This window comes from Phaenicophaeus curvirostris, chromosome 4 (assembly GCF_032191515.1).
Source record: "Phaenicophaeus curvirostris isolate KB17595 chromosome 4, BPBGC_Pcur_1.0, whole genome shotgun sequence".
Classification (NCBI taxonomy): domain Eukaryota; kingdom Metazoa; phylum Chordata; class Aves; order Cuculiformes; family Cuculidae; genus Phaenicophaeus; species Phaenicophaeus curvirostris.
In genome coordinates, this window is record NC_091395.1 from 37,224,097 (window position 1) to 37,244,768 (window position 20,672).

The following is a 20,672-nucleotide window of genomic DNA, read 5'->3' on the forward strand; positions in this document are numbered from 1 at the left end:
AACCAATAGAAACAACAACAAGTATATCTGGACTTTTAAAAAAAACTACTTCAGAAGCAAACTCTGAAAGAAAAAAGAGAAACTTAAGCTGCTTGCAAGGTAAAGCATGATTAGGTTTTGAAATTATTACATCAAATAGTTATTTAGGAGAAAGATGGACCCCATGACTCACAATGCTTTTTCTACTGTGTATGATACTATCTAATAGGTTATCATAGCTTTAATGTATGTAAACTGTGTTTTTCAGAGTTGGAAATAACAAGAGGATTTTGTTATATGAAATCTTATTATTTCAAGTAGATTTATTAATTCTAATGTGCCAGTTATAATATATTCCTGTTTACTAGGAAGTATATATCATAAATATCAGACCTTGGATTCTGTATTTAAATGTTTAACTGTAATTACATTGAACTTTTAACTGGCTTTCTAGAAATCATTAGCTCATAATGAGATTTTTCCGGTGCATTCATGTTGGTATCAATGATTTGTAATAAAATCATCAGGGTTTTAATGATATTGTGGACTCCAATGCAAATGTTTTCATTTCAGTCTCTGTCATTAACTATGACAATATTAATGTCAGTTAACAGGTAAAAAACCAGTGGGACTTCACTACTAGGCATATTTTTTAAAAAACGTCTAGAAGTTATGTAGAGAGAAGCGAGAAAAAATGAGGAATGGGAATAGAGGATGAACTCAATTCACAGATTTATGCTAGTAAGTAAAAAAAATAGAGATTAAGTCTTCTGCAGACATAAAATATCGTTCCAAGCTTAACTTAGTGAGGCATAAACCCTCTGAAATGTTCAGGTAAATTTATTTCTTTTTAGAATAAAATTTGAAACTGACAGAGAGAAATAAAAAAAGCAAGTGTTGGGGATTTTTCCCTCTTTCCTTAGGTGAGTTTATTAAATATGTTACACAAGCTTCTAGAATCCAAAAATGCTAAGTACTAATAATGTGAACTTTCCAGCATGGACCTCAAATACTTATTTAAAAATTCTATGTTCCAAGCTTGAAAGTGATGCCTCTTTCAATAAACTTATGCTTAAAATTCCATGGGCTCATGTATTATCTACAGTTATCTAATTTGGCCCACAAAAATCCATCCCTGAATACACCTTTAAAGTGGCTTTTATCTTCTATTCTCTTCTAGCTGGCATTTTATTCATACAAATCTGTCTTCTCACGATTGTTGGTTTTCTGCAACCTGTCTTAGAGTTTGGTGAGCAGAACAGAATGCCAAAGTCAGAAAACTGTTGTAAGCACAAGAATAATTCCTCCCCTCATGCAGGTACACAAAACACAGGATAGGAAACAGTATATTTCACATCGCCCCCTTTCTGAATCCAAGATCTTGAGGAGGGTCTCTAGCTAAAAGCAAGACTAGCAGAGAAAAGAGAAATATCTGTAAAGTGTTAAGATGCCTTCAGGAACAGCGCCTCGAAGGTAAATAATGTTATCCTGAACATTCATCCTTAGGTGAAATGTTTTATGGTGGAGGAACCTTTCAGAATTTTTCAAATCTGAAACACCTGTGAAATAATTTTGATGTCTTTTACAGATAAAGGTGAACAATACTTTTACTATATACCTGTATTCAATCAGTTGGATCCTGTCTCTCTCTGCTCTTCTTAATCCACAGAAAAATAAATTGTTTTGTCCTGACATTTTATAGGGGGCTGGAGAGGAACGAAGAGGGAGTCTGGTGTTTGAATGCTTGCCTACATTTTTAAATTGTGTTTAACACCTCCAAAATATAAATATTGATGGCTTGCTTTTTTTTTTTTCCTTTTTTTTTCTCAGAAATAGAATGCCAGATGTCAACCAGGAGCAAGTCAGACTGCTCTCATAATAAATCAAAGTTAATTTACAATTTCTGGGGAAGGGGAAGTTATGTGGTTGTCCGACTTCCACAGGGGGGTCTTGGTGCTAACAGCTTCCTTCTTTTCCTTTCTGAAGTGGTTGCTCTACCAAAGCATGGACATTTCCACATACCTGTATAGATAAGGGGAAAAATCTACCAATTTCTACATCTGGTTACTTAGTTACCCAAGTTGACCTGCTTTAGTTGTATAGAAACACTTCTCAGATTTCTTCATTGCTTTCAGAACAGCTACTTAAGACAGTCAGGCTTGATTTTAACAGCAGTAGCAGCTGGTAATTCCCACATGCTCTCATGTCAACTTTTCTGTAGCCTTATCCAGCAATCTCATTTTTGCAGTGCTCAGTTTTAGCTTAAAAGTCTTTAGAAGAATAGCATTTGGTAGCTCTAAACGTTGTTCTGTATTAGGATATGTACTCACCTGCCTGGTAACATGTACTGTGAGCCAATGGTACGACCTATAGCACATGAACGGGAAAAAATGTGTGTGTATATCAAAATCAGCTCATGTCTTCTATGTAGGCAAGAGGCCTGTCAGTTTCTGAATTTCCCATCTGTGTCTATATGTAAGTCTGCACGTACTTCATAGTTGATGCAGGAAAAACAGATAGGAGGTCTGAGCTCTGACTACAGGAATAATTAATTTGGCCTATTCCTGATGGCCCAATTTCCAAGCCACAATTTAGGAAGATGCAGGCTGTATAAGTAGGTTTGATACTGGCAGTCAGCTGCTCTTGGCAATCATCTTGTCCAAAGCTGCCTCCAAGTCGTTAAGTACATCAGGTAAAGATAAAACGTCATAGCTTTCAAGGCCTTGCTGAGGCTGAGTATCATTTTCCTTTTTCGTAGGATTGAATATATGTTACAGAGAGAAAAAGAATGGACTCCAGCAGGTTACCTGGAACTTAATCTCTTCTTATTTCTGTGAACATTGCAAGCCACTTAAGCTTCACTGTCCTGATTTATAACATCACTAGAATTCCTCAACAGCATTATTTTCCAGGAAACCACTGTAGGTCATTTATTACTGTACTAATGTGTGTGCTATAGGTATAATGTTTGACAAGAAAACTCATATTTCTAAATGCTTTAAGACTAATGGTGGGATTAGTTTTTTTAGTGGATTACTTTGGTGTGTTTTTTTTTAAATTGACATATCATTTATATGTAGTATTTAAATAGCATACACTGTTTATACCCTGTATCTATGCACCACTAGAGCAATTTCTGTGATGCAGCATTGTTTTGTGGTGGCTGAGCTCAGCAGCTGCTGTATCTTTCCTGCTATACGATTTTTTGATTTCTGTTTTTCTTGTCTCTTAGGATTTGATACCAGCATTTTGCCGATTTGCAAAGACTCCCTTGGCTGGATGTTTAACAGGCTTGATACGAACTATGACCTTTTGTTGGACCAGTCAGAACTTGGAAGCATTTACCTTGACAAGAATGAGCTGTGCACCAGGGCATTCTTCAATTCTTGTGACACATACAGGGACAGTTTGATATCTAACAATGAGTGGTGCTACTGCTTCCAAAGACAGCAAGGTAAAAGATGAGAACAAGCTGCATGTGTATATGACTGACCTTTTTGTACTGCTTTATCTTTTCTTATCATATTAAGAAGATTACAGTGAACTACAAGCTCTCAAATGCCATACAATGAATTTGCGTTAAGGCTTTTGACCTATTGTGAATACCTAAAATGAAGTGAAAAAAAAAAAAAAACCCACCTAAACAAACAACCCAAGCTAAATGGAAAGGCTTGCTAGAAATTCAAGGATTCTAAATAAAGTGCAAAACAGCAGCTAATGCTTTTACAGCAATATTGTTTCTCATGTCAACTTCCAGTAAGGGGAAAGAGACCAAAATAAAGAACAAAATAACTTAAATTATTTCTTTCCTAGTCTATTTAGCCTACATTATAAAATAAACTTTTTTATTTCTAAAGTAGGGCTTCTTAAAGTTCTGTTTTTTGAGCCTATTAAAATAACTAAATGAACATTATGGATAAAGTTACTTCCAGTTATTTGGGCCTAAAACCAAGTGTTTTTTACTGCTTAGATGAGTCACTTGTTAATGTCCTGATGTGATTTTGTTAAACAAATAAACACAATCTATAAGCATTATTTTCTTGAGGATCTAGGTGAGACATTATTCAAGTTACATAATCAAACTAGTTGTATGAATCAAAGAATTTACTCATTAAATATTGGCTGAACTTGGACAGGACTGCCTCTTTGTTTTTCTTAACTCACGTGAGGGAGAATTTCAAAGGGATAAATAGCAATGAGTGTCCAAATTTCTACTGTCAGTAAAGAATGATTTGATGGAAAGTCTGCAAAGTCAGTTCATCCTTTCTTAAAATTCTTTTCAATCTCACTTCAGCCCTTAGAACTCTGATGATAAATACCCATTTGTGGGTATACTCAGCATCTGTGGTTTGACTCTGATTTCTCTGGAAATAAACAGTTCTATCATGCCACTTCTGCCACTTGTAAATCTGAACAAAATTAAATTTGTACTTGTAGATACCAACTAAACAGCAAGACTTCTTTGCTTTCTTAGTTAAAAAGTTAACATCTAACGTTTCATAGAATCATAGAATAACCAGGTTGGAAGAGACCCACCGGATCATCAAGTCCAACCATTCCTATCAAACACTAAACCATGCTCCTTAGCACCTCGTCCACCCGTGCCTTAAACACCTCCAGGGAAGGTGAATCAACCACCTCCCTGGGCAGCCTCTGCCAGTGCCCAATGACCCTTTCTGTAAAAAATTTTTTCCTAATGTCCAGCCTAAACCTCCCCTGGAAGAGCTTGAGGCCATTCCCTCTTGTCCTGTCCCCTGTCACTTGGGAGAAGAGGCCAGCACCCTCCTCTCCACAACCTCCTTTCAGGTAGTTATAGAGAGCAATGAGGTCTCCCCTCAGCCTTCTCTTCTCCAGGCTGAACAACTCCAGCTCTCTCAGCCGTTCTTCATAAGGCCCATTCTCCAGCCCCTTCACCAGCTTTGTTGCTCTTCTCTGGACTTGCTCCAGGGCCTCAACATCCTTCTTGTGGTGAGGGGCCCAGAACTGAACACAGTATTCGAGGAGCGGTCTCACCAGTGCCGAGTACAGAGGGAGAATAACCTCCCTGGACCTGCTGGTCACGCTGTTTCTGATACAAGCCAAGATGCCATTGGCCTTCTTGGCCACCTGGGCACACTGCTGGCTCATGTTCAGTCGCTGTCAATCAACACCCCCAGGTCCCTCTCCTCCAGGCAGCTTTCTAGCCAGACTTCTCCTAGTCTGTAGCACTGCATAGGGTTGTTGTGCCCCAAGTGCAGGACCCGGCACTTGGCCTTGTTAAACCTCATGCCATTTCAAAACAGGTTCTTTGTTTTATAGTAGAACAATATTTCAGCTTTTAGAATTATAAACATGTATGTACCGCTAACAAAATTAGTAAATGAAAAAATTACCCATCCCAGAAGTAAAGTAATTCTTAAAGAATGTAACATGTTTTGTCTGGTTGTTTTTAAAATAAAAAAAAGCACCACTACAATCATTTCAGTTTCATATATAAACACCCTTACTCTCTGACAGCAGCATAATTCTTTTCATTTGTCAGAGAAAGTACAGCAAATATTTGGCCTGTTATGGCCAAGGTTTCTCTACGAATTGGCTCCTCTACCAATTTCATGTAATACATATGCAGCATAACCAGGGCATTAAGAAAGCACTTCAACAGCTTAGTTTAAAATCATTTTACATTCTATAGCCTGTAAATTCTGTTTGTCTAAAATATTTGCTCAGTGTACTGCTATAACTTGAGGATGGTGTTATACAGCTGATCTAAACATTACTGAATTGTATTAATGGTAGCCCAAAGGCTAAAAATCTGGAATCCAGCTTTCCATGAGACTGATTCTCCCCGCTACAGATTCCAGTGTTATCAAGCTTTTCTTCCCTTTTTACAAGTTTCCTACTGTCTTGACCATGGTATTGTGATAAGATGCTGATTTGAAACAGATCAGGTAGGTTTTGATCCCATAATGTGTTTGAGCATGTCGTAAAAAACTTGTATCGTCAACATTGAAAATGAGGTGAAATCTCAGTTTTGGCAATCCTTGCACATTAAACATGCACTTCATCGCTCCAAATTAACACTATCAAACAAAGCTATATTCATCTTTTTTGAAAGTGTAAGGAGGAAAAAAAAAAAGCCTATTATCTTCTTCTGTCACATCTTAGTTACCTCTTGTGCAACTATCTGAGTCCTAACTCCCCAGTGTGTCAGTGACCCACTGAATTCTCTATTCATAATTTGCATTGTTATGCTAAACATTGTAATATATTCATGTTTGCTTATGTTTTACTTGATTGAACAATCCAACTAAGACCTTTAACTAGATCTTTGCTATTAATAGCAAAGAAATGGCTAGGTAGAGAAATTCAATGACATCTTTCTGATGTTTACTAAAATAAATTGATATTAACAGAATGCCTCAACCCAGGTAGACAGGTCTCTGTATTCATTAAGCTTAGTGGGTGTTTTCTGGGCAGATCTACGGTTTTACAGCACTGCTGTTGATGTTCAAAGTGAACAGAAGAATTAGTCAACAATACGTATCATACTGGGATAGAAATTCCGTTACACTTTTTAAAAAGTATTTGCTTGAGTCATTATTTGAGAAGCCCTCTTGCTCTGTGAGCTTAGCTTCGCAGTTTAAGACTGTCAGGATCAGACAAATACTTGCAACTCTTCTTCATTCTTTCTGCTTGAGGTCTGTCATGGTACATTACAGTACACTAGACCCAGTACTGCACATTACTCACATCTTCTTCTGAATACTTAAGTCAGATCTTTCTTGCTCAGGAAAAGCTCTTCCTGTAGTAGCTGTCCCATGCTGACTAATGCTTAAACACTTACTTACAGCTCAGTGGTGCTTATTGCATTTTTTATTGGCTTTATCCTGCCTTAAACTGCTCAGTATTTCAGAGATATTTTCAAGACACTATAATGCATTTCTGCAATACCTCAAAATCTGTGCTTTGCCAGTGCTCTTTGCAAGTCTTCCTGTATGCTTTCATCAGTATTGCCCTCTAGTTTCAACTGCAATTCATGCAAGTTCTTTGGTGCTCATCTTCAGAACTTATTTTCTTAGTTGCTTGATGCTAGCTTAATACTTTAGTACTTATCTTAATGCTGAGGCACTTGCATTGCTGTCCTTTTTAGGGGTTGAATTTCTTTCTGTCAATATTTCTTCATTACTACAGCCTTGGTTTGTTGCATCACTGCTTCAAAGTAGGAGAGTACCCCATTTTACTGGGAATATTAACGCTTAGCACCTTAGTATTTCTTTATGGCAGGCCTCTGCGTGGACCTACTAGTCCAGCACTTCTCTAGATTACTTTCTCTTACAGGCTCTGTAAGAAAGCCAGAGACAGCTTTATGACTTTGAAACTAGTCCATCTTACAGAAGAATGAAAATTATCATGATTTGTATTTCTTACATCAGTCTTTTTTGATTGCGGGACTTCAAACGTGTTTCTAGATGGCTCTAAAGGAAGATGTAATGTGCCTTAACACGTAATTAAGGTATCCAAAAAAATTTCTTGAGGTACAGTATTGATAGTTCAAATACCTAATGTTTGAGCCTTGATTGTCCAAAAAAAATTATAATACTTGACCCCAAGCACAGGCAAGGAACAGCACAACAGCCTAATCTGTAGGGGACCATATGCCAGAAGCTAGGGGCTCTACCAGATATTATGTATTTGATAGATGAAAAACCACTGTTATGTAATTGAATAAGATGGAGAATCTGTGAAAACTGGAGGCTTACTGTGTGGGTAGCAACTCCTTGAGACATATCTGTGTAAAAATCCGAGACGCTTTGTCAAATCTACCAGTTTTACTCTCATTGGTCTGTTAATGTGCCTCTTTTGGTAAATCAAAGCTTAATTGTACTAGCCTTCTAGCATGTCTTGACACAACTGAGTACCGATGTCTCAAAAGTCAGTATTAATAACATGGAATACTCTGATGTACATCAGTACTTGTGTACTGAAAAGCTGTAGATTACTGCCATTAAACGGTTCATGAATCACTCATAAAAGTGCAGTGATATTATCAGAAAGACAATTGCCACATTTGTGGAAGTAAATTAAGGATGAAGTTGATTAGGTCTCTTATTTGTATTCAAATTATCAGAAAGACTGATTTCAAATTCAGTTCTATTTCAAAGGAAGCCATCATACTGATTTTTGTACAGGATATTTTTTTTTTCTTTGACACAAGACTCCCAGAAGTTGTCCAGTGACACTGCTTTCTTATTGAAATCAGTTCAGAAATCTAAATAAAAGCTTTTCCAAATTCAGGAACTAGCTGGAAAATAAAGAGAGAAGCATTATGATATGGGGAGAGAGGAAAAAGGATATGCTGTGGACCTAAAGGAATTGGTTGAACTTCTAGCCTGCCATTCTCTTTGACAGTTTTAAACACCAGAGTGATTTAGTATTGTTAAGAGGTTTTGCTGCTTTTATCCTGAGAAGCAAAGCTTAAGTGTGAATCTTGAAGACCTAGCTTCTGAGAAGAAGAGAGTTTTGGGTAAGTAACTTTCTCATATTGCCTTGTTACTTTTTGGTTAGTGGTATTCATTTTTGTAATTAACCACCAAAGATTTACAGCTGTAAATGAAGATTATTTTTTTTTTCTTTAAGCATAGTCCATCATTTTTGCATTTCCACGTTAGTGCTCATGTGTGCAACTCTGTGTTTCTTATTTAGGATTTTTTTTTTCCATAGAACAAAATACATATATTTTTCCTATTTGACTAGTTCTTCAGCATATTTTTCATCTTCTTTGGAAGACGGGATAGAATAGATTTGTTTAGGCTGGAAAGGCCCTTTAAGATCATTGAGTCCAACTGCTAACTTAACACTGTGAGGTAGATTATTGATTGCTTGGAAATACTTTTGGTTTCAGAACTAATTGATCCTCATAATGTTGTAGAATTAAGAGCTTAGCTCTTTAAGTACCAGGAAAGACAGAAAGCTTGGTTTGAAAGGTAGTGAGCATCTCTGGCGTAATAGTGAGCATGATCATCATCAAATCACTTCTTATAACAAGAAATGTAGAACTTTATATAGACTCAGCAAATACTCAGAGACTAAATACTTAAAACCCTATGCCCATCCAATGAAGTGAAGTCCCAGTGGTTTTCGAGAGCACGCACAGAAAGTTGCTTGGCTGTCTGCAAAGACATTTCTTGAAAATTTGTTCTGGCACTAAGACTTGTGAATAGTGTTTCAAAAGTAAAGCCTACTTTTAAGGCCATCACTCTAAAAAGATTCATTATAGATTTACTGCAAAAACCTGGCTCACCAGAGTCAAGACCACTCTAAATGTTTGTAAGCTTCTTTAAATGTATAGGATATGTAAATAGGATTTAAAATGTAAACCCAGGAGAAATTAACAGCCTGCTGTCAGTGGGGGATTATTATTGTATTCCAGTTTCTATTTACTCTGTTAGATAAGAGTTCATGAATAATACCAAAAGCCTATTGGTATATCTAGCCTATGCCAGCCAAGAGGCCCTATGTTCACTGGAAATATATTTTCAAGCCTCTGTTCATATGGATATTTATCACTAGATTTTGAGCATTTCCAGAAGAAAGGCATCTCCATGTATTATAATGTATTCTTGCCATTCCTGCACTCCTTTGAGCATCTTGTGCTCTCTTAGCTGGGTAAAGGGTGATTACTCTGGTTTTCCCTTAGGAGGAATTCCGGAAAAGCTGCTTTGAACTATCACCACTCAAGTGATTTTTGCCTACATATTGTCTTATACAGTGACTGGGTTCTGGTCTAAGTATGTTTTTCATCAACAAGCTCGGCCAGTCTTACTCACCTTTAAACTAGCTTGGAAGACTTTTCTTTTTGCATGGAACAAAGTTTCCCTTTATTTCAGAAGGGAACCTTGAATTCATTGGATGGCAAAGATGTATTCTAAATAATCAGTCTGCTAAAATGGAAAATCCATTTAAAATTCATACAATGTGAGATTTTAGTGAGATGTTATCAGAATATTGTCTGAGGACTGTATAAGCTAAAGACACATGTGAGTAAACTCAGTAATACTTGTGCTGATTCAGAATGAGAAATGCCCTTGTGCTAATGGTCTAATGTAGTAAGCAGTATCAGTGTTCAGAGATTAGTACTTCGCTGTCATTGATCCTTTCACTTGTTCAACAGTAATGTATGCACACTCACGTCTTAATTCCTTCCATTCATGGAGCATACTGTGACTTGTTTTTATAGAGGCAGTAGATAAATTAAATTATTCAAAACTAGAATATAGTATAGTTCTGAAGAATAGAAAAACAGAATTTTAATAGCTATTCTGCCTCTTAGAGCCATCTAAAGTTTGGCCACTGTTTTTAACTTAGTTTGCCGAACACGAGGCTTTGTAGCCATGGGATTCAGTCTTAATTTTTTGCAATGGAATCACAATCTTGCAGACTTCAGTGGAGAAAATTATTATTTTCTTAGTGCAGTATATGAAATACAAAACTGGAATGTGACTTCTATTACAACAAGGACCAACAGGAAAGAATTAAAAGAGCCATCCTGGTTGTAACCAATACATGAGGTGAGCTTCACAATCATACTGATTTCCGTAGACTGATAAAATGACTCTGTGATAGAGTCACTTATTTTGGTCTAGCATTCCTCGATCCTCCAGACTATCGAACAGATGCTCACTTACAGCTGGGTTAAGAGGGAGTGGCCTTCTGCACAAATTCATGATCATGCTCCAATTCATAATTCTGGAGCTATAGCAAGATGCATTGATTCTTTTATTTCAGGGTTTAGAATGTGACTACTAATGCAGTATATATGCGTTTCTTAAGACCAGTAGTTAGAGTGACCTTAGAATCTAGCAAACAGTGAAAACTTAGTCATATGCTTTATCTGTTTAACATTTTTATGTCATTTTAGACCCACCTTGTCAGACAGAATTCAGCAACATTCAGAAGCAACAAGGAGGAAAGAAGCTCCTAGGTGAGCCATAGATCATTCTTTTGAAGGTTTTATTGCTTACATAAATAACCCTAGTGAAACAGCAGCATAAAATCAATATTAATCCAACAAAGATAGACCACAGTAAATTTCAGCAACAAAATTTATGAAGCTTTTGAAAGCTATTAAACTTAGTTTTATTACCTTACCTACTGAAAGACATTACATCTGGTTTATTACCCTAATAGAAGGTACGTTTTTGCAGTTATAGAGGGGACAGTCTAAAGCACTCCTAAATTATTGTCTCTGCTGATCCTTTATCACTAATATTCTTTAAGTAATTGAAATCTTTGTTGTGATACAGTTCGTACTGTATCAATATTATTGAAACGTAATCTTCATTTTACCATTAGCCACTGTATTAAGGCTGCAATAATAGTTTTGGGCCAAAGTAGTTGAAACTATTCCTGTTAAAGATGGCTTCTAACAACAACTATGCACTTCAAAATGCTTTCATATACATGTTTTGTTCATCGTGGTTTGTCTACATTTTATGTTTCTTTCCAAAAGCCTCTGTTTCAAATGAAAAACAGTGGATTGTTCATCCTTAGGACAATTAAATATTATTGGGTAACTAAATGTATTGTAAAACATGCATTAAATAAAAATAGCTCCTAAGGCTTGTAGCAGATAGTTTGTTTGTAGCAGATGGTTTAGTCCAGGAAGCCTGACCTTTATTATTCAGACTTTCATATTCCGTAGATATAGAACATCCCATTCAGGTCTGGGTAACACATTTGAGCTTTTTCCCCAGAATAAAGGAAAGATCTTGACTGAGCCCTTAAGGGAGTAAGGAATATGTATCACAGGATCAATGAAGAATTTAATGGAAGATTGATCACTTTATTTCTTGAAATATTTCTTGCTGTTTTCCCTCCCGCATGTGATATATTCAGCCATTTTCTGCATAGCTGAATTTTTTAATAGAAAGTAAGCTACTCAGTGTGTAGTCTAGAATGAGCAAACAGCAGAAGGTGGTTATTTTCTGCTATAATTGTTCTGTTCGCTAAGAGGCAACTTTTATTCATTATTATCACAGGACAGTACATTCCCTTATGTGATGAAGATGGGTATTACAAACCAAGTCAATGCCATGGAAGCACAGGGCAGTGCTGGTGTGTCGACAGATACGGAAATGAGGTAACAGGATCAAGAACAAACGGTGCAGCAGAATGCGGTAAGTCAAGAATGCTTTGCGGCATTTGGTTTAGAGGTGTGATTCCCTTTGATTACCAATCACACTAAATTTCTTCAGTAAGAACAGATGTACAACCCAACTGCAAGGGTTTTGAAGTAAATTATAATTTGTTACTGTTATTACTTCATTATTTTTGCAACTCGAATCACTGTGTCAGCTATTAATAGACGTCATGTATGTGCTTGGCATAGTATATAGAAGCCTAGGGAAAATTAATTATCTAAAGCAGCATTAGACAAGCCCCAAAATGCTTGATGAAGTCCCTTTGGGTAATCAGTGTGGTAGTGAACTCTATTTGACTTTTTTTTTCAGTTCAGGTTTGAGGGAATTGCCAAAAATTCCTAGCACACTACATCTTCCCTAGTTTTTCCCTTCCTTGCAGTACTCTGGATCTGCCTCAAGAATTCCCATGTCACCTTTATTTGGTGTCCCATTTTATTAAAAGTGGCAATAAAATATTTTCTTTTTTTTTAAAAAAAAAAAGTCTTATGTTACTCTCTTGCGTTTCTCTTGCAACTAAAGAACATAGCTTGAAACAAAGGGTAAATTTAACACAACATTTGACCTACAAGCTCAGACCTGTTCTCTGTCTAATCCAAGATCCTTTCTAGGTAAATGGGCAGTTCCAGGTAGTTCAAGATAATATGTAAGAACTGAACAGGGGGACAGTTGGCATTATCAGTAGTCCTTGTAATCTGTGAATTGAACTTAAATATCTTTCAGATGTTCTTGGAAGTCATTATAGTTCTACAAATTCATAAAATTTGGTTCCTTTTGTTAACATTTAGAAATTAATACCTGTTGGAAAGATTTTCGTTTAAGACAAAAGATTTTTGGAATTATTTATGTTTTGTTTCTGTGTTACACTGTGTAATTTAAAGTAAGTAATTGTCCTGATACTAAATATCCTGGTGTGACTTTTGTATGCTTATATGTATTATATTACAAATATGTAAGTGTCTTTTCTATAACTATCATCATCCCTTTTTAGCTATTGATTTAGAGACTTCAGGTGATTTTGCCTCTGGCGATTTCCATGAATGGAAAGATGATGAAGACGATGAAGATGAAATAATGAATGATGAAGATGAAATTGAAGATGATGATGATGAAGATGAAGGAGATGATGATATTGATGATGACGATGCTCATGATGGATATATTTGATGATATTAGGGGATGCATGAATTGTACCTTTCTAAAATTCACAAGATGACATTTCATAAAATCCCCTTGCTCTCCAGGGTCAAAAGGATTCTGACAAACATGTATATTTTGTATGATTATTTCAAATATTGCAGCTGGAGTCATAGACTTTTTTGTTTAAGTAAGAATAATTATATTATATGCTTTTAAGTTTTTACATGCCTTTGTGCTGAGGAAAACACATTGGAAGTCTAGCCTGAAGAAAGGAGTGTTATGTGCTACTGAAAATATAAATGTGCAAAAAAGACACTGTAAAGACAACCAGTCTCTTTAAAACTCCAATGAAAAGATATTTGCCCTTACTTGGAACTGTGCATGTCATCTTCAGAACACATACTGTAATTTAACTTTAGTTCTGTCAGTGTTTTCAGCCCTTCAGGCTTTGCAAATTATCCATTTAATAAATCGAAAACAGATTACAGTAGAAAGTCCTTGGGGCACAAATAGTATCTCACCAGCCTTTAAGTAACCAAAAGTATGGAGAAAAATTATCAGGAGGGAAAAATATAGCAAAATCCTCTTTTGCATTTGCGTTTGTAGTTATGGGTTTTGTTATGAAAGGGCTAGGTTACCAAAAGGATTTTTCAAAAGCAGTAGCATGGACAAACACCAATTCTGTAATTGTAAAATTTTCTTTTCCTTCGGTTTTTTTTTTTTATTCATGTCAAGTTCGTAAAGGCTTTATCGTTATTTACTCAAACATTGCTTAACTCTTTGGGTTTTCTTTTTCCCAGTTTTTCTCTAATCAGATTAGTGTCAAATATTTAAATGGGGAAAAAAGTGTGCTTAAAATTATATTACCTTTATACATGAATATATTACACAGTATTGGCACTTGCCCCAAGGTAATATTTAATAAATATATAATGATAGTTTTTATTTTCTCAGTTCAGGAAATAGTTTTGCATCTTTATCTTAATTCATGTTGTTTTCTGTTACTAGTCCAGAAGCTTAGAGAACGTATTGTAAAGGTGCCTTGCAAAATAGAAATAGAGAGGTTATAGCATGCATACCAGTATAGGATGTTAGGCAATAGCTAAGCACACCGAATTACCAAATTAATACCAGTATAGGTACTGCTGCTGGAATGAAGAAAATGGGTTATTTTAATTTTTTCCTATTGTTATGTAATTACCATGTGGACTAGATTATAATTATTGTGTAGAGTAGCACTTAAGATTTGACTGTAGAGAAGATTACTTTAATCACTGTATTTACGTTAGCATGTTAATTAGTTGTGTAGACATTTTGGGACTCCACCATATTCATTCATATAATATCTATTGCTTTCTACCCACAATAAAATTGACGTGACCTGTTTAATGTAATAATACAGGTTGTATAACTTCAAAATTCAATCACTGGTTTCCCATCATTAATTAAAAGGAAAATCAGTTTCTTATTTGAATTCATTTCTACAAATTAAATACTAAATTTAATAGTTATCCTATGTAGTATTGAAAAGTATAATGCATTTTCTTTTTTTATTGCTTCTTTATAGTTTGCAAAATAAAGATTCTTGTAACCAACCTTTGGCCAGTATAGCCCATCATTTTGACTTTTTGCGTAGTTTGATATTTGAAACAGGAAGAATTCATGTTTCAGATATGCTTCACCTATTAAAATATGTATTTATTTGTATAAAGCCATTTATTAATGTTTTATTTCCAGTAAAGAAATTTTGACTAAGGCAAAACCCATAGGGTTTTTTTTTTTATTTTTATGTACTTCTCCCTGAATTTTCTATAGCTTTGCTATGTACTTTTATGACATTGTCTTCATTGCATATTAAAGAAAGAGATATTTCTTTTCAAACTCTGTCATAATTTGTGGGGCATAGTTGTATTATTTTCTTAAATAAAAGTAGTTAAGAGTTTACCATTCCAATATAGTGGGATTTTATCAGAGAACAGTTTCTTATGACTGAAATTAACTGAGATATAAATTGATTTTAAATAAAGAAGCTAAAGAAAACGTGTTGTGGTTTTTTGGGTGATGTGGTACTGTTATGTTGTTTTTTTCTGACGTGGTGAATGTTCATTAGATGACAAACTAAAAATGGATTTCATTAAAACTTGTGATATTAGGAGAATTCAATGATGGAAAGTATTCATAATGTCTTTAGCCTAATTGGATTATAGTATAAAGACTTTTCTAAAATGAACTGTCAGGCAGAAGGGCATGAAAAAGTTCATATTCTTTTTTTCCTGGAAATTCCCTACTGAACTGGAAGAGGAGGGAATATGCATGGTTTTTAGTCCCTGAGTATCAAAGCTGCTAATCTTTCGTAAAGTCAGAATTAAGTCAAGATAACTACCTTTACTAAAGAACAGTGACAATGGTGATTCAGGGTCATTTTGGAGAATTTTTGTGGTCAAAAACTAAAACAACAACAACAACAAACACTTGAATTGTTTCTCATTCATGAGGAAAAGCCAAAGAAGAGATTGGTAGTATGAGACTTACTTTGAAAACATCCTTCCTTTTTTGAAAAAAAGGGGTAAATTTGTCTACAGATTAGTATTATGATGTTGTTTTGCTTTCATGATACCAAATGAACAGGAAACTACTTCTCTGCAGCTTTAAAGAAATGCATGAAATAGAGAGCTGGTAGAACAAATAAAGGCAAAGGCTGTTAATATAATATCACTAGATAGCTATACCATTCAGAAGCTTTTCCTTCTTTTCATCATACCCAAAAATTTGTCCAAAGGTTCATGCCCTCGTGAGTTCATTGAGGCAGAAAGCAGTAGGGAGCCCTTGACTATAAAACTTCATTAGTTTTACAGTGTCTCTGTCATTTTTTGTTGTTCATTCTTTATCTTATAATTGTGGGTATATATAGGTATAAATATGCAAAGGTACTGATAGAAATCTGGAGAGTTTTAGTGATCCATCCTTGTGCTTTTCTGGGAATGTGTGGCATTATAATTCTTAGATTCACTGAAAAGAAAGGAATACTTGGTTCCATGAAATAAATAATTATGTAATCTTCAAAGGGAGTATTTCAGGTCAAGCCACATAGATATGCTTAGTTTAAAATAAAATTAATTAGCATCACTAGCTTACTTGTACAAAAAATGGATTATTGTACAAGATAGAGGATGATGGACCATAATGATAGGAGGAAAATTTTTACTTTGTTCACATTGACAATAACTGGATTTCTTTTATTATTATTTATCAGAAAGTAGATTCATTGTATGCCTCACAGGAAATTTTAAAAAATCTGTATTTACAGGATTTCTTTATTAGAACATTTCTAATAATAAAAGCTTTTAAAAATAGGATTTAAATACAGCTGTGGCAACACAAATTTGTTTGAAATACAGTAATCCTTTTTACTATTTTGCCACTAATCTAAATGTATTAGTAGCAAATCATCCACAATTTTATTTCATCTGGTTCAGTGGACACTTAAGTAGTTTGTCACAAAGTTTCTGATTTAAGAAACAGTTCAAGATATACATGAAGAACAATATAGTGGAGTGGAAGAATCTCCAACTTAACTGGTAATCACTAGGTAAGTAAATAAAATATTGAATGTTTTTAATGTCTGGAAATTATGAGGGGAAAGAGCGGCATGACAAATGAATCCTCATATTTTTTTATTCAGTGATAGGATCGGTTAGCTACTCAAATGCATAAATGCTGCCCCAAGACTGTTCCATTCTAATATCTCTCTAGCTCTCCTTTCCTTTTGCCTTGCATATTGTTAAGCTATGTAGCTTTATAGCATACCTCTCACATTAGAAATTACATGTGAGTGCTGAGGCAAGTTCAGCTCCCATAGAGCCAACATGACACAGAGCATCTGTAGGCAGTTGCACCACTGAACCAAGGTAGAAACTGAGGACGTATTGCTGGCACATTAAAGAGTTCCTCAGAAAAAGTAGTTTATAGCAGGTGTTTGCCCAGCTGTAAGCTAGTACATCCGTTATAAATGCTTACCTGACTCAGTGCAGGGATTTATCTAGAGATGATTTTTTATATATGGTAATTTACTTAGATTCTGGTCTAAAACTGGAATAATACCATTGATAGTTGTATATCTTGTCCATTAAGATAGCTTGATTCCTATGTAGAAGAAATTTCATTGCTATGGTATCTCTCTGCATAGTACTTTTCATTTGAATATCACTACAGGCAGAAAAGGCATTGCCAGCTAAGTAAATTTCCTGTATCCATTTTGTAAAGATAAGAGAAATGTCAGTGCTGGCAAAAGGTGCATCTTCAAACCAAACAAGTAAAAGAGTACATCACCTAATTTACAGGTTACTCCTATGATTCATAGATCTGACTTACACCACAAGCACTAGCTGCCTGGTTAACTGTTCTCTGGCTATATTTAGATTTCAATTGTTACAAGAAAATGAGTGAAAGAAGCTCTTTTTTTCCTCCTTTTCAACTATGTAATACATCTTTTACTGTTAGAGATCAGTTTATATTAAATTCACTGTTTCTCTGCTATTCCTCAACTACCACTGGACAGCAATGGGGAAAAAAGGCCTATTAATCTTCAACAGCAGGAATAAAGTTGCATGAAATTCCTATTATCTGCTGCAGTACAGAGATAAGTCTTTTTTTTTTTTTTCAGTGTGTGGAGAACCTTGCCATCCAGCCCCCATCTCCCTTGGCACACAGGACACAACAGTGAACGTTGCTGTCGTGTGCAGCACAAGGTTTCAGACACCTCTATTGCCCAGCACGTCTCATCTCCATGTTATCTCTGTGTCCCTGTGCAGTTGATGTAGTTCTGTTGAGACCTGACTACAACAGGATCAGCTCTGCCACAGAGTAAAGATTTGCTGAAGGGAACTTGCATAAGCCTAAGGGCTTTATGGTAGTGCTGCTGCTTCCCCAATCATGATGGAAGAAGGGAAAAGATTTTTCTCTTTTTGCATAGTGAGGTTATGCAAAATGCATAGTCCCACAGCAGTGGGCTCTCTGGGCTCTGCACTTTATCTTCATAATAGACGTTTGCTCTGCCAGTTGTGTCAGCTTCCCATTTCCCCTGGCTGAACTATAAGCACAGAATAGCTAGCTGCTTTTCCCTACCCTTGTATCTATCTCAAAAAGAAAGAGATATCGTGAAGCTAATTTCTATTTTTTTTTGTATTAGCTTCACCTTTAAAGTGTCCTTGATCAAAAAAAAAAAAAAAAGAGAGCACATGCAAGAAAAAAACACAAGGCAGAAATCTAAAAAATAGTGAACTACCACAGCAGAGTTCTGAAAAACAGTAATCTAGTGAGAGTGAGAAAGCCCCACACCACTCTTGCTCTCCCTTGCTTTTTCTAAAGGCTCCCTTAGTCTTGTGATCTTTGTCTGTATCAGTCTGCAGCCAAAGCTTTATACTGTGCTTATGGGATTATACCTGCTCATGGAGCAAACATCTGTAAATTTCCAAAGCTGTATTTTTCACACGGGAAGGGATTCCAGTCACTCTCCCTCATGATGGAAGAAGTGATACTGCAGCATATTTACACACAAAAATAAAAGGCATAAAAACTTGCAGTTCTCCTTCTGCAAATCAATTTTTGTGATAAAAAATGCTAAAATAAAAATAGAACATATGATGAGAATTACGCTTTATAATTACTTTTTTTTTTTCACATCAGGAATGCTGACATGAGGGTACATCAGGTACGTTGCTTAGCAAGCAATGGCTTCCAATAATTTCTTTAAGTTGAATGCAGGAACTAAAAATGGTAACTTTTGAAATTATCAGAGAGTCATAGTGTAATAGCGTGGTTAGGGTTGGAAGAGAGAATGGAAAAAATAAAGAGCAAAACCAAACAAGGTAATTTATGTCACTGTATAAGCACATGCTACTTCTCTGTGATAATTTGTGTCTTCCTGCTTCCAAAGATTATAATAGTTACTGGAAAGGATGATGAGGATAATCGAAGGTCAAGTACATTCAGAAAATCCACACATGAACTACTCACACACACGCACAGAGCCATTAAAAATGTTGACACAACTGCCTCTTTTTGCAGAAAATTAATTCCTGTAGCTATGCTTGTAGCTGTTACTCTGGTGTCTTGCTCCAGAAAATGGTGTTCAATTATATTTGAGCTAGAGAAGTGTATAGGAGATCCTGCCTCTTTTCCATGAAGCTGTTGGAGAAAACCAAACAGAGCTCTTGTACATCCCTACCATCCTAGGAGTCACCTACGAGTAGTAGCATCTTCTCTGCAAGGCTCACAAAATGATCAGTACATCTTCTGAAGAAATGGTCTTGACTACAGAGGGAGCAGGTATGACTGTCAATTATATATCCTGTAACTATGCCAAACTATAATATGCTGTTCCCTTTATCAAATGTGATTTTAGTGGAGAGACTTCATTTTCATTGTGAAGAGCCCATTCGCTATAGTTTTGCTGTCTTAGGCTGTTATCTGTTGAAAATCAACACATCTGATAGCTATCTGCTGCACAAGTCAATTCTCCATACATCTGGATCTATTCTGCATCCTCACTGCATGTTTTTCCACTAAATAATCCCAATCATCTAAGAATTATACAGCCATCAGGCATTTCTAAGTTTGCTCTTGGTATTTCAAATGCTCAAAAGATCTCTTTCTGCAAAAGGCCTTTCACATCTGGTTTGAGCTCCAGCAGAAGGCCAACTACATACTCATTGGGAACTAGCAATTGACTCAGTATTTCACACAGTGTCATTTTTACCCTTAAATCTTTTCTTTGCTTTCTGTCTTGCTCATTGAAAAAAAAAATTAAAAAAAAAAGGTTATTTCATGGAAATTTGTCAAATGCTTTATAAAAAGTCTAAATAATCAGTCCATATGTTTTTCCATTGTTGACCTTCATTGGAAATTCTTGAAAGGGAAACCTACTTTAGGCAAGATCTCCTGGGGGTCCTATTGCCCTTTTCTTTTATTGGTTAAATATTAGGACTGGAAAAGCCACGTGTGGATTGTCAGGGGGGAAAAATTTCATGACCTATTGGCTGGAATTGGTGTTCTCTATAATAGCTTACTTAAGAATCTCATCCAGTAGTATTAAAAAATGTATGCAAAAATAGTAAGCTTTCCTTTCACTAAGATTTTTTACATTAATAGCATTTGACTGCCATAAAGGAATAACTGATAATTTGCTCTCTAACATGCTTGTTAAGAAAATGACCTTTATAGCTGTTCAAATTTAATATTATTTTTTCGTGAGAAACTCTTTGATACCCCATTCCTATTAGAATCTGAATTTTTATTTAAGTCTTGGTTAAATGCTAAAATTTTCCTCAAAATCATTTATTTGACTTTTTTATTACTGAGGAGAAAAAATTAATTAAT

At 35.5% G+C, this 20,672-nt stretch overlaps 1 protein-coding gene across 1 annotated transcript in view; it reads left to right on the forward strand.

Moving 5' to 3' along the window:
- Positions 1–15,324, forward strand: part of SPOCK3 (SPARC (osteonectin), cwcv and kazal like domains proteoglycan 3) — a 171,729-nt gene extending 156,405 nt beyond the window's left edge. The window contains exons 8-11 of the mRNA XM_069855785.1: positions 3,212–3,433; positions 10,877–10,939; positions 11,997–12,134; positions 13,147–15,324. Coding sequence (XP_069711886.1) covers positions 3,212–3,433; positions 10,877–10,939; positions 11,997–12,134; positions 13,147–13,322 — 599 coding nt within the window. The 3' untranslated portion in view covers positions 13,323–15,324. The remainder of the gene's footprint in view (positions 1–3,211; positions 3,434–10,876; positions 10,940–11,996; positions 12,135–13,146) is intronic.
- The last annotated feature ends 5,348 nt before the right edge of the window (positions 15,325–20,672 follow it).